The 13,014-nt window shown below is 50.7% G+C and overlaps 7 protein-coding genes across 7 annotated transcripts; 5 read left to right on the top strand and 2 right to left on the bottom strand.

Moving 5' to 3' along the window:
• Window positions 1–108: 108 nt before the first annotated feature.
• On the bottom strand, window positions 109–1,011 carry BO82DRAFT_374491 (uncharacterized protein; the record flags this gene model as incomplete). Its single annotated transcript, XM_025637424.1, has 4 exons — window positions 109–222; window positions 293–757; window positions 854–895; window positions 958–1,011. 4 exons carry the CDS (start codon window positions 1,009–1,011, stop codon window positions 109–111), a joined length of 675 nt encoding a protein of 224 aa, XP_025492031.1.
• Window positions 1,012–2,126: 1,115 nt separating this feature from the next.
• BO82DRAFT_283374 (wax synthase family protein) lies at window positions 2,127–3,309 on the top strand (the record flags this gene model as incomplete). The annotated part of the gene is made up of 2 exons (XM_025631414.1): window positions 2,127–2,785; window positions 2,853–3,309. 2 exons carry the CDS (start codon window positions 2,127–2,129, stop codon window positions 3,307–3,309), a joined length of 1,116 nt encoding a protein of 371 aa, XP_025492030.1.
• Window positions 3,310–4,806: 1,497 nt separating this feature from the next.
• BO82DRAFT_414686 (DUF453-domain-containing protein) lies at window positions 4,807–6,308 on the top strand. The gene is made up of 2 exons (XM_025639926.1): window positions 4,807–5,321; window positions 5,382–6,308. The coding sequence occupies exons 1-2, from the start codon at window positions 4,863–4,865 to the stop codon at window positions 6,228–6,230; spliced, it is 1,308 nt and encodes a 435-aa protein (XP_025492029.1). The 5' UTR covers window positions 4,807–4,862; the 3' UTR covers window positions 6,231–6,308.
• Window positions 6,309–6,462: 154 nt separating this feature from the next.
• BO82DRAFT_414679 (FAD-binding oxidoreductase) lies at window positions 6,463–7,969 on the top strand (the record flags this gene model as incomplete). The annotated part of the gene is made up of 4 exons (XM_025639925.1): window positions 6,463–6,953; window positions 7,009–7,132; window positions 7,190–7,728; window positions 7,772–7,969. Exons 1-4 carry the CDS (start codon window positions 6,519–6,521, stop codon window positions 7,967–7,969), a joined length of 1,296 nt encoding a protein of 431 aa, XP_025492028.1. The 5' UTR covers window positions 6,463–6,518.
• Window positions 7,970–9,171: 1,202 nt separating this feature from the next.
• On the top strand, window positions 9,172–10,214 carry BO82DRAFT_432225 (serine hydrolase domain-containing protein; the record flags this gene model as incomplete). Its single annotated transcript, XM_025640771.1, has 2 exons — window positions 9,172–9,692; window positions 9,770–10,214. The coding sequence occupies 2 exons, from the start codon at window positions 9,172–9,174 to the stop codon at window positions 10,212–10,214; spliced, it is 966 nt and encodes a 321-aa protein (XP_025492027.1).
• A 185-nt stretch (window positions 10,215–10,399) lies between these two features.
• On the top strand, window positions 10,400–11,876 carry BO82DRAFT_383417 (S-adenosyl-L-methionine-dependent methyltransferase; the record flags this gene model as incomplete). The annotated part of the gene is made up of 5 exons (XM_025638011.1): window positions 10,400–10,576; window positions 10,632–10,737; window positions 10,830–10,974; window positions 11,036–11,487; window positions 11,548–11,876. The coding sequence occupies 5 exons, from the start codon at window positions 10,400–10,402 to the stop codon at window positions 11,874–11,876; spliced, it is 1,209 nt and encodes a 402-aa protein (XP_025492026.1).
• A 253-nt stretch (window positions 11,877–12,129) lies between these two features.
• BO82DRAFT_283181 (oxidase ustYa family protein) lies at window positions 12,130–12,928 on the bottom strand (the record flags this gene model as incomplete). The annotated part of the gene is made up of 4 exons (XM_025631398.1): window positions 12,130–12,383; window positions 12,439–12,550; window positions 12,634–12,752; window positions 12,805–12,928. Coding segments are annotated over 4 exons (609 nt in total), but the record flags the coding sequence as incomplete, so codon positions are not given.
• Window positions 12,929–13,014: the final 86 nt, after the last annotated feature.

Below are 13,014 nucleotides of genomic sequence, written 5' to 3'. Positions count from 1 at the left end.
TCGGCAGCCTTACATCATACTACCCATGGCTATCTCGTTTTAAGATAAGACTGACAGCTTAATTAGGGTTTATCACCATCTAGAGATTCTCCCGAGCAGACTGACTGTTCAGTTCCTGAAGCCATACACAAGCCTTGCACCTTTGTACCGCCCTTCAATGCTAGCAGCAACAACTCTACGACAGAAGTAGCGGGTAGCCCCAATGGATTCAAATCCCCAGATCTGGACAAACTTAGTCAGTGCGGGTTTTCTATTTCGACGACGAAAGTGAAGGACAGTAGAGACGGCTCACCTGCTCAGCGGTCCAACCGGACTGTAAATTCCGCTCAAATGTGTGTATCCAAATATCCATCCTGTCCTTTCCGTCCCCCCTGCTATTTGGACTAGCCAACAAGAATCCAGGCGATTCACTTCCATCCAGCATAATCTCTCCTCGCAGAAACTGTTTAATCTCTGCCGAGTTTACACTGGTTTGCATCTCGAATTCTGGCCGTATATACCCTCTCGCATCGGTAGTGCCACGGATGAAATGACTTTGGTGTTGTACTGAGCCAAAGATGTAGTCGGCGTGGGCTTGTACTTCCCAATTTAAAGTTCGTTTTTCGGTTGTACCGACTAATCCTCCAGTTGCTGTTTGGATAAAATCAAAATTCGGCAAGGGTTTCTCTCCCAAAGGACTTGGTGCGAGGAACCCCGAAATTTTGAGGTGGATAGTCACGGCGGCAAGTGCTCGGCGCAGCAACCAGGGGACTTTTTGCTGCATCCAACCATAATGCAGTTAGTTCCAGGCTATCTCCGTATAGAAGAGCAAAGTTGTGTCGGATCTCGAAAGGCAGAAGATTGTTGGAGATACCAGCTTCAATATGGGATCCGTGTCTCCTGTTAATTCCTTGTTCTACGAACACCCAGGAGATTAGTAAGGGGGTCTTTACAAAAGAACAAAGCATAAGTACTTACCATAACCCAGTTGCCTTTCAGTAACTCAATGAGATTATCTTCGAGAGTAGCCATAGTGTCAGGTAATCCTTGGGCGCTATAGTTGGTTGAAATTGACATGGAAATACCACACACAGCGGGTAGAAATGGATAATACACAATCTAGTGTGTTAAACATTACTCACATGATCTCGATGGAGAATAATTTGACCAACACAAAGGACGTTGTTGATGTTGATGACGCCCTACCAGAGACGATCGGCAAAAATGATGTAGGTTTGGGGTTGCCGCCGGTGGGCGTATTTGTTTAAAGAAAGGGCCCAGGTATGCATTAACCTAAAATGGAAGGGCTATACTGTTCCAAGTTGGAAGCAGTGCTGCTTTGGCCTCATAGGCTCCAAGAGTCCCTGTATACTTTGATATGCGCATAGTTCAGATTTCTAGCCTGAAGCGGGGGGGAGGGGGGGTGACAGGATTTGGAATCCTATGGAGCAAAAACTGGCTAGATGAGAGTCTTGACATTCTTTTGGCTGAGCGGTGCGGCGCTCCCGTCAAGGGAACAACACCGCCGAGCGCAGACAGGAGTGAGGCAATTCAACTGCCGAGATCACTCGGACTTATCCCTTTGAGCAACCCGATTTACGTCGATATATTCAGACCCGCGCTACTACCCTTCAATAACACAGATAATACTTAGTCACTGCAGAGCAAATATTGTGGTGTGTATATCGAGGACTCCAGAAGCAAGATTCATTCTTCTACATTCTCGAGTCCAAGGGCATGATACCACCACGTGAGCTTCCTTGCCTGCGCCTTGGGTACGTCATACTCTGTGTCATCCCTTACCTTTTCAAGATAGACAGTTCTGCAGGATGCTGATCACTGGTAAAGTCTCTGGATACAGATGGACGAACTACCTTGGAGTGGCAAGGCGCCCATTCCACACACGTGCACCATGGTCCTTTGCTCACTCGATTGCAAGTATAATTTTCAACAATATATCCTCAATGTAATACAATCAGACTTTCAAAATCTTCACCGACTCAAAATACGCCTTGGTGAATATCTTCGCTATACCCATCGAAATGAGTACCCTTATATGCAACATTATGCCGGCTGGGCTTACAGTGGCCGAATACGTCTTATCTTCCTGTATCCTCACTTTCACCAATCGAGGTTCTATCCAGCGGATGAGTGCGCTGCTTTCTCTTGCACTACTATCATGCACTGAACTAGCCCTCCAGGGCTACGTGCAAGCACATCCATTCGTCCGAGTGGTTGCTACCTTTTTTTCGTTCATCAAAATCGTTCACTTTATAAATTTATTTGGTATACTGAAATTAGACAGGACCGACACACTATCTCTCACATGCAAGCTGGAGCCAACCGCCAGCTCAAGATTCCGCAGTGCTTTGCATCTTGTGATGAGTACGCGAGGAGTTGGGACGAAGTGGCAGATAAAAGGCCTACCCACATGGCCGCCTACCCTGGAAGCTCCGGGGAAGGCAGATTTCCGGGCTCGCTTTCTCGCCAGACAGGCAGTTGTAGTTGCATGGCAATACATGGCGTGGGATATAGTCTACAATGGTGTCCTACTTGAGTGCGCCAGAACACAGTCCCACTTATACAGGCCCGAGTCGGACTATCTGGGTTTCAACACAACGGCCGGGCAGGTGCGCACTCGGATCATAGTGGCTGGTGTATTTGTTTGCGGTGTACTGTTCGTGGTAGACATGCTCTACAGACTCGCCTCGATCACTGCGGTGTCGTTGAACCTAACACGGTGGGATGATTGGCCACCACTCTTTGGTGACATCAAAGATGCATACACCGTGACGCGTTTCTGGGGGTAAGTTTTCCTCTATGTGCGTGGTTTTCCTCAGTACTCAATTCTCACTGACAGACCTCTGTTACAGAAGGTTTTGGCATCAGCTGATTCGGTGGCCTATGGTGTCCTCTGTGAAATGGGTGCGTAATGACGTTCTGCACATCCCCAAGCTATCCTCCGGGGATCGTTTTATCGATGCCGTAATATTGTTCAATGTTTCCGGAATCCTCCATTACGTCAGTGTGGCTGGCAGCGGAATGGATGAACCGCAATGGGGTACTGTCCACTTCTTCATGGTACAACCTTTCGCCATGCTGCTGGAGAATAGCTTGTCGTCCTGGGTGCGTCCTCGCTGCTGGCAACGAGTTATTGGATATGCCTGGGTCTGGCTGTGGTTGAATATCACCGCGCCCTGGTTTGGCTTCCCCTCCATGAGACTGCCTGTGGAGAAAAGCCTCTTCATGCCGTATAGCTTTGTGGAAGACGTGGGTCTGGCGAGAATGACGATATTTGCAGCTTTGTTGGGGTTGGCTATCAGCGTCTAGCATGATGAACCCTGATGTTCGCTGCATAGTACCGAATACAGAAGACTATTACAGCCACTCGGCAAATAGAGCTGCTCCTACCAACCACCTAAAAGAAAAGTAACTTCCAACCCTACAATCTCAAATAGTACAGTATAATACCTACCCAGGCTAGAAATACTAAATCTTTCCTGTCTATAACCGTCTTTTTGATACTTTTTCTCACGTAATTCAAGGCCCCTTTATATTAGGATTCTTAGAATCTTATAGGCTGAAAATATTATCATTACAATTCTCTATAAGAGACCACCTTTTATTATCTCTTAATATTAGGTATTTGGCGTTCATATGTATAATAAAATCATCTACTGATTAATCTGCCAGCAGAGCTTTTATTTGCTAAGGAGCCACAACGCTCTTCCGTAGCCGGTTATATCGTCAAATAGGCGGGAGGTGACTCCGAAAATAGAGTCGCAATTCGAAAAGTAGAGGCGTTTCGACTATCGATTGACAAGTTGATTGGGAAAGAGGTCCCACTACTAACAGAAATGTGCACCTTGGGCGGGCGAGAAGAAGAGCAGCTTGCTTGGTGCTGGGTGCAGCAGTAGTCTGGATATCCTTCTATCACTATAAGCTTCGAAAGAAGGCAATTAAATAATAAATTGGAAGGATCACCTGGTCGAGGGGATTGTGTTTCAGGTCCATGCTGGGATGGATGGGTTGACATTCGCTAAGGAGTGATAGACGTGAGTGGCGTCGAGAGACGACAAGCGAGGCAGCATTAGCAGGGCCTTGAAGCTGCCGTGCATGCCATCTGGCAACTCTTGAATGTTTGCTCATGCTGTTTTGGTTACAAAGGCTGCATTGAGAACTTAACGACCAGCCACGCTTGAAATCACCTACTGAAGAGAGGTATGTTGTGACTGCCTCAGCACATGCATACTTGGCACGCCTGGCCATGAGCATGCCAACTCGGGCTTATAGGCTCTCCAGGATTGATCTTCAATTCCCCGTGGACCGTATCGAGATTGGCAATCAAATCTCCCAGGCCCGTTAGAAACTGAACTGGAGCCAAGACGTGACCATGTATAAGGCAAGCCACGCCCCCCTCTCGCTCCTTTCTTTCTCTCTTTCCCTCTCTTCACCTCTACTCCCAGTTTTGGACGGAAATAATTTGAGTTTGGGTTCAAAATGATCTTACCGAAGAAGGCAACGTCAAGCTGTGTTCCGCGTCCCCAAGATCTGTCAATTGGCCCGATGAACGCAGCAACATGCTAGCTGGCCCGTCTTGACGCGGAGTTGCGCTGCCGATTTCAATCTGAGCTGAAGCGTGCTGCCGGCAGAGGGTGAGTAATGTTCTTCTAACTGAGTAAGGGATAGGATGTCAATTCTCTTCTGTGCCTGCACAAGGGAAACGTGTATATATTCGGGGTCGGGGAAAGGGCAAGCAAAGCAAGACCCTCCGTCTGATTTGCTGATAACACAGGAACTCATTCTTTTTCTGAGATTTCTTTTATCCTCTTCTCTTGTTCTCATCTCCTTAATCTACTCTCCTGCTACCTGCACTCCTCCCCATGTTACCTCCGACCAAAAGGCTACCGCACGAAAACGCCATTCCGGCCGTTTGGATGCGGTCCGGAACGTCCAAGGGATTATTCCTGCATCGCGAGCATCTTCCCGTGGATGAGACGAAGTGGGAACCCATTCTTCTAGCTCTCATGGGGTCGAAGGGGACTCACTCTGGGGAGAATGCGCCACAGACCGACGGCCTCGGCGGGGGAACGTCCACGACGTCCAAAGTGGCCATAGTGGGGCGGTCCCCTCGACCGGGCATTGACCTGGAGTACAGCTTCGTTCAGGTGGATTTCAAGCCCGGTCGCACTGACCGTTCGGGGACGTGTGGAAATATGGTGGCCGGCGTGGGGCCGTTTGCGTGGGATCAGCATCTGCTCGATCGCTCGTCGGGGTGGTCATCTTCCTCATCCTCAACAGCAGTAGTAGTAGATGGAGACGGTGAAGAGGTTTCTGCCATGGTAGGTCGTGACACCCAAGAGAGACGACTGTTGCTTATATTGATCTATCTTATTTGCCAGATTGATATCCATGTTCTTGATACAAACACCAGCCAAGTCTTTCGTCTCACTATGCCCAATCCATACTACGACCGCCATACATACCCGGACTCACTCTCCATGTTTGCCGCAACGTGGGAAGCGATCAAGGTGACCATGGTGCAGCCCGGGGGTCAAATGACGGGGGCTCTGTTCCCCAGGAAGGAAAGCAGCAGCATCAGCAGCAGCACCGAAGAGGAACGTACCACCCTGCTGGAGATTCCCTGTGGCTGGACGGGCCAGCTCCTCCGCGTGCGCGCCACACTGATCGACTGTGGCAATCCGTTTGTGCTGGTGGCAGCAGCTGACATGCCCGCGCAATACCACCAGGAGCAGCAAGATGCGCTTTTCAGCGACGCGGCTCGCCTGACGGTGGAAACACTTCGTCGGGCTGCCTCTCTACGCCTCGGACTGGCCACCAGCTGGGACGCGGCGGCCCGCCAGAGGACAGTTCCCAAGATCGCCGTGGTCACACCAGCTACCGCTACAGGCGCCTCCGTAGATGCGACAGTCACGGCTTATAGTCTGGGCGACTTGCATCCGACGGTTCAGCTCACCGGTGCAGTCGCACTGGCGGCCGCCCTTAGTATTCCGGGGACTGTGCTTGCTGCTGCTGCTGCTTCAACAATCAAGGTGGACAATGGGAGCCATATCTCATCCTACACGCCTCCCACTTCCCGAACCTGGCAAATTGCCCACCCTCGGGGCACGGTGAAGGTCGAGACTGTCTCATTGCGGCTGGCGGATGGGTCCTACTGCATTGAGAGTGCATCGGTGATGAGGACGGCGCGGAAACTGTTTGAGGGACAGGCTTTCTACTGTTTGAAATAGACCACTTCATGATAGCTGGGGAATCCGAAGCGGGGTGAAAATTAACCTCGACCCAGAAAGAAAGATATGATTTGCAGCTGCTTAAACAAATGATACTCACAGACTAGGGTTTTGGGAATGTCCATGGCTGAACCTTACGTAAACTCTGGTAACGTTAACGTTAATTCTAGTTGATTACACATGCAATACTCCTACGTAACGAGCCTCCAAATGACCGTTCGTGGTATATATACCGGCCTCGAATGCTTCTGTTTGGCCATAGAAATTATCTCTACTATCGTACCAACCATGGAAATCATCTGGCGGGACACTTCTGACACTTCTTCCGCTGCGCTATACGAGGAGGCCTGTTTGGCACGGGTCTTCAACTCTCGCCACCCCGGCCAGTACCCCACGGCTATCGTGCGTGCGAGAACGAAGTCCGACATCATCGAAGCAGTTCAGCTAGCGCGCAAATCGAACCTGCAGGTCACTGTCCGCTCTGGCGGCCACTCGTTCCCGGGTTGGAGTCTTCACGACAGTTCTCTCCTGATCGACCTTGGCGACTACCGTGAAGTCAAGGTTGATTTGGAGAGAAAGCAAGCCTGGATCTCTTCCGGGATGGGAAGTGATATTGATCTGCAGTTCATGAAGGACTGTGGACTGATGTTGGGTGCGGGCCATCACCCCGGTGTTGGGATTGGGGGTTACTTGCTCCAGGGAGGGCTATCCTGGAATTGCAGAGTACGTCTTTCATTCTTCTCCACCCACCACGTAACTAGTGTTTGACGAGGTATAGAACTGGGGTTGGGCTTGTGAGAGGGTCAAGGCTCTTGATGTGGTCACATGGGATGGGACTCTTGTCCGTTGCTCTGCGGATGAGAACAGGGATTTGTTCTGGGCTGCGCGGGGAGCTGGGCCTTGTAAGTGCTTCTCGTTATAGGGTTTAACCTAGCTCAACTCTGATAAGGGTGTAACAGATTTCCCCGGCATCGCCACCCGGTTTCTCGTACAGCTTCTCCCTGCACCAAAGATCATCCGTTCGTCCGGGTACATATTTCCCAAGAATTTGTATACAGACGCTTTTAACTGGATCCTTGATCTCACACCAACTTTGGACAAAGACACGGAAATCGTGGGTGTCTGCCGGTATCCTGACGGTATCGACCAGATCTGCTTTATGGTGTACTTCATCACAATGAAGGACAGTGTGTCTGCAGCAGAGAGCGCCTTGCTGCCAGCACAACAAACCCGCCCAGCGGGCACGTTTCAGGAGTGGTTCTGTGAAGAAGACAGTCTCGAGCAGGAATACGCGAATGAAGTTAGCGCTTACCCGGGAGATCGTCGCTGGGTGGCGGATAATGCCTTCATCGAGAACGAGGCAGATGTGGCTGTTGTGCTGGAGGAGGTCTGTATGTCACTGCCAGACAAGCGGTTTGTTGTGCTTTGGTATCCGTTGGCCCCGCAGAGTCGTCGTCAATTGTCGGACATGGCTTTCAGCCTACAATCGGATCACTACGTCAGCACCTATGCAATTTACGAGAACGAAAAGTGATGATGAGAGATGTTGTTCGTGGATGCAAGAGACAGCACAAAAGCTGGAGCCATATCGTATAGGCTCTTTCTCCGGTGAAACTGACTTTCGAGCTCGTGATGTTAAGTGTTGGGGTGACGAGCAGCTCGAAAGGTTAATTCAAGTACGACTAAGATGGGATCCAGAGGGACGTTTCTGTGGGCCATTGGAGGGAGTCCATGTGTAAGGACATGTTGGCAGCTCTTTATAGTAGTGCTCTGTAGCTGAGGTGAGCGAGTTTCATCAATCGAACAAAATAGCAGTATGAAGTGAAATGCAGTGGAAGATGTTGTATGGCCTTGATACTCGACTCTACCCTGTAGCTTCACACTACTTAGCCCCATGCACGAAACTATACTAAGAAGCATTGACTAATCAAGACTGGTAATTATGTAGGTGCGCTTAGCCTTTAGTGCGAAAGTTCAATGCATACCGAGTATGCGATTCGCAGAAATTAGGGCATGTATTGTAATCAATTTCAATTGTAAGCACATAGACGGCTACATCCATGGATAGCGTTAGTTCATCTTACAATTGAATTACTCAGGCCACTGGATTTATCCTTGTTTTGACTGCCCAAGCACTTAGACACTTCAGAGATTTGTATCGATCACATCAACCCTTCACCTGAGCATCAGTCCAACTGATGATCGGATAAGTCCTCACCGTTCGACACAGCTCAGCTGAATGCTTCTCTAACATCCTTCTCTCTTTGTTTGTATTTCTCATCCTTTTAGGAACGCACTTGTTTCGGATACCACCAAATCAGAGTGACTCGAAAACATTCACTAAGGCATTCGATCGAAGAGTAGAGCAACTCCTGGAGCACTTCAGCATCCCAGGTCTCGCCATTTCCGTTGTGCAAGACGACGAAACTCTTGCGAGGGTGTGTACTTGTCGCCACCTGTAACGCTCAACCTTGACTGAAGAACCATAGGGCTACGGAGTTTCTGACATTGAGACCTCGCAAGCAGTAAACGAACACACGCTTTTCTTCGGCGGAAGCACAACCAAAGCGTTTACCGCCGCTGCTGTTTCGCTGCTGGTGGATGATAACCACCAATACCCCAGCATTCAGTGGACCACTCCCGTTCATTCCATCATCCCGGGCGACTTCGTCATGATCGACGCCTGGTATACGGTCCATGTCACCGTGACAGATATGCTCTCTCATCGCTCTGGTCTACCACGCCACGACTGGCTGCTGCTGACCAATCTGACTCAGCAAGAGATCGTCCAAAAGATACGGTACTTGCCACTGACAGCCGAAATCCGCACCAAGTTCCAGTATAGCAATCTCATGTATATCACCGCCGCTCACATGATCGAGTCGTGTCCGACCAATCGTTGCCGTCGTTCTTAACTGAAAGAATCTGGGCCCCGTTGAACATGTCGGAAACCTATCTTTCGTTGGCCGATGCCCAACGCGCAGGAAGGAACATCTCCCAGGGTTATTACCTCGATACTAACGACCGGCTCCTGTCGACTCAGCGCGTTAGTATGAGGAGCTCGCGGGGTGCGGGGAATATCATCTCTTCAGTTGCAGATTTTGCCAAATGGATTTCGACTCTCCTGCGCAGGGGCCCCCCGTTGTCCGAGGCTACTTACCGTGCTCTCTTCGGTGGCCACAGTATCGCTTCCAAGGAGCCAGAGGCGCCCTTTGTGTCACCAGCGCTATACGGGATGGGCTGGGTGGTACAGACATACCGCGGTGAAACCGTGATCCAGCACGCTGGATCCCAGTATGGGTTCGGGTCTCTTGTGGCCCTACTACCGAAGCGCAAGCTGGGAACTGTGATCATGGGCAACAACATGCGTGGGACCAATGCGGCTGCTGATATCATCGCTTTTGATTTTATAGATGATGTTCTCGATATCCCCGAAGATGAACGCTTCGACTGGAGAAGAAGGTCTGTGACTGACCGGCCATATTATTGTGTAACATGGCTTGACTAACTGATTTTCCTCCATGCTCGTTGCTGATTAGAGCCGATGAACGATTAGCAGCCGACCCACTCACCACTGACACTTTCCGTGAATTACATCCATTTCTTCCAGATCCACCTCTACTCTACCCGCTCAACCTTTCTGCGTATGAGGGGATGTTCATACATGCGGCGTATCCCAACCTGACGTTATCGAGTGATTGCAATGACGCGGCAGGTGGGATTGTCTACGCGAATGGAACAGGTGCTAAGCTCTGTGCATCTCTGGTCAAACCAGGGGATTATTTCCCCAAGCCGCTGTCGCTGGAGATGTACCATGTTAGTGGTAGCTCTTGGGTACTGGTCACTACCATAGCTGGGGCGATGTCTGCGGCGCGAGCTGAATTCAGGCTCGGCGCTGACGGACGCAAAGTGAGCCACATGGGTGCTGAGGTTGAATCCTCCATGGCGCGGACAGGGGAGAAGATTTGGTGGGCGCGTGTTTGATCTCGTTTTCCAGGGCTGAAAATGCTTCCCTATAAGAGAGCTCCCGTTCATGAGTACGAACATGAATCGTGCCCATTAGGTGCGTACACCTCTTCTTCCGATTAACTGCAGTCAAGACCCTTCAGAATTTCCACCTTTCGCAGAACATCTTGACTCTGACAATCTGTTGATTGATATCGAACACAATGGAATGTCCGGATCTGCAGGCTATTTACTCATTTCTCGAGGAGATCAGAACCTCCCTTACAGACTATCGGGCAACCCGCTCAAATCTAGCACGGAATCAGGCTCTCAAGCAAGCAGTAAAATTGACAAGAGCTCTCGAGAACCCTAAAGATGCGATCTTCAAGCTCTTTCTGTCTGTGAGTACAACACCTACAACTTACTGTACTGTACCCCGAAGCCTAAAAGCTCTAGCCCACGCAAGCGATGGCCGTCAAAATCGCGCATGACCTCGGTCTCTTCTCACTTCTGGCAAACTCTGAGACAGCCATCTCTTGCAAGGATCTGGCAGATCGGAGTGGTGCACACCCGCTACTTGTTGGTTCGTCATCCCTGTCTTGTCAATCTCTTGTCATCATCGCTCTGGGCTCGTGACCCTACCCCTCGTTCCAGTCAAGTCTGATGACCGTGTTACAGAACGCATCATGCGAGTTATCGCCGCAATGGACTTTGCCGGAGGGGATGGCCCCGGACACTACCATGCGACCCTACTTTCCAAGGAGATGGCGGGCAAGAAGTCGGGCATTGTCGACACGCTGTACGTCATGATGTCCTCCTCGTCGTATCTGCATTCATCGGACTAACCCTGTCCCACTCAGCTTTCTTGACCTAGCTCCAGCCATCCTCCAAGCACCGGCCTTCCTTCGCGACACGCACTACCAGAACCCGGAGGACCAATCCGCTGGACCGATCCAATACACGTATCACACGCAGATGAACAGTTTTGAATGGCTTGCCAGTCACAAGGCTGCGCATGCACGGTTCCACGCCTATGTGGAGGGTGTGCGCGAGGGCCAGTCGGATTGGGTGGACTGGTTCTCTGTTCAGGCGAGGATCCTGGACGGATACGCCTCCATCCCGAGCGACCCGCTTATTGTGGATGTCGCCGCCGGCAGTGGGCGGGATATGCTGGCATTCAAGAGGAAGTTCCCCGACGTCGCTGGTCGAATCATCATCCAGGACCTTCCTGTTGTGTTCCAGGACGTTCATTGCCAGGATCTAGGGCTGGAGAAGATCGAGCACGATGTGTTCGCGCCGCAGCCAGTGGTTGGTAAGTCGTATGTTGTCCACCCCCTGGATTGTGCGTATCCCTGTTGATGCACGCTGGTAGGAGCGCGGGTGTACTATCTCAGATTCATACTGCATGAGTTCTCGGATGACAACTGCCGAAGGATCCTGGAGAATATCACCCACGTGATGACGAAAGGATACTCGAAGATCTTGATCGAGGAGTTCCTCCTACCGGATGCGCATGCTACCCTGTTCCATTCGATGGTGGATATGATTCTGATGGTCTTTGGGCCTGGAGCTGTGCGCACGCAGACGCGTTGGGTCGCGCTTCTCGAGTCCGTGGGGCTCACCGTCAATCTCGTGGCGCATCCGGACGGGGATGGGCCGTCTATCATCGAGGCTGAATTGGTGAATGTAGAGTCGGAGTGACTGGGCTAGTGGGAATTGGTTGCGTAATCTACTCTGAGCATGTGAAGAGCTATTTTGAATCACGTTTCAGCCATCCTTCGAACTCATTGAATTCCTAGTATCGTACATTAAAAATAGGTTTCGGTGCGGTAAGAATCGCCACTCGAACCTGTCCCAGCTTTGACAACCACACAATGAGAACGTTGCGCAAGAAAAGCGATCTGCTGTAGGGTGACAATATTCGATCCCGTGCCCTAGTATGGCTTAAACTGTCCTATGGACAAATGTCATGGGGCGCAGCATTCGTGCATGGCGGCTCCGGGAGTTCCAGAGAATCTGGAAGCTTGATGGGTTCCGTGTCAATCTCGTGTGCCTTCGAGTACTCTGCGATGGGCTCCAGCTTCCGACACTTGTGCCATACGCTGAAGTCCGGATAGCTGATGGCGCGACCCTTGACCCAGCTCCTCGTCACCACCCCGACATCGCCGTTGCACTGTATCACTTGCCGCAACATGTCGATGCAGTGATCTGAACACAAGTCAGAGTCGGATACGTGACGATCATAAAGACAGAGATGCCATACCAACATGCAACCGCAGCGTCTCATTCGAATCGCGGAACTCTACCGGCTTATTATCTAGCTGAGAGTAGTAGTCGTGATACGTATACTGTCGGACCAGATTGACGCAGTGGAGCTGATTCAAATGTCAGCCTGGGATATCTGAACAGAGCTACATGAGGCCCCTGTTGTAGATGTAAAGGAGAGGGTGGGCGCAACCTGATGCAACACCTCGATCCCGCCCGCATACCCATCGCCCTCGGCCTCAGCCACCTTCACCTGGGTCAGTGGTTTCTTGAGCCGGGCCATGTCTTCTGCTGAAATCCTCAGTTGAGCCACTGGAAGCTATCAGCATGGGAGACGGAGACAACGGAAGTAGAGGGCATATACTGTGAGTAATGTGGCCCCATGCGGCGTCCAGGTGTGGGTTGGGGAATCCTTTGTATGGGTTCGTGTCGAAGAGGCTTCCTTGGAAGCGGACATCGTTATACTCCACGAGGTGTGTAAATGGGGCTATATATCGTTACTATGATTCTTAGTTTTTCTAAATGGGCGATGCACCTACAATATGCTGATAGCTGTTCTGCACATTTACGGTCG

The sequence above is a fragment of the Aspergillus uvarum genome, assembly GCF_003184745.1.
Source record: "Aspergillus uvarum CBS 121591 unplaced genomic scaffold BO82scaffold_26, whole genome shotgun sequence".
Classification (NCBI taxonomy): Eukaryota; Fungi; Ascomycota; class Eurotiomycetes; order Eurotiales; family Aspergillaceae; genus Aspergillus; species Aspergillus uvarum.
The sequence above is the reverse complement of the archived record's forward strand: the minus strand, read 5'-3'. Positions and strand labels throughout refer to the sequence as shown.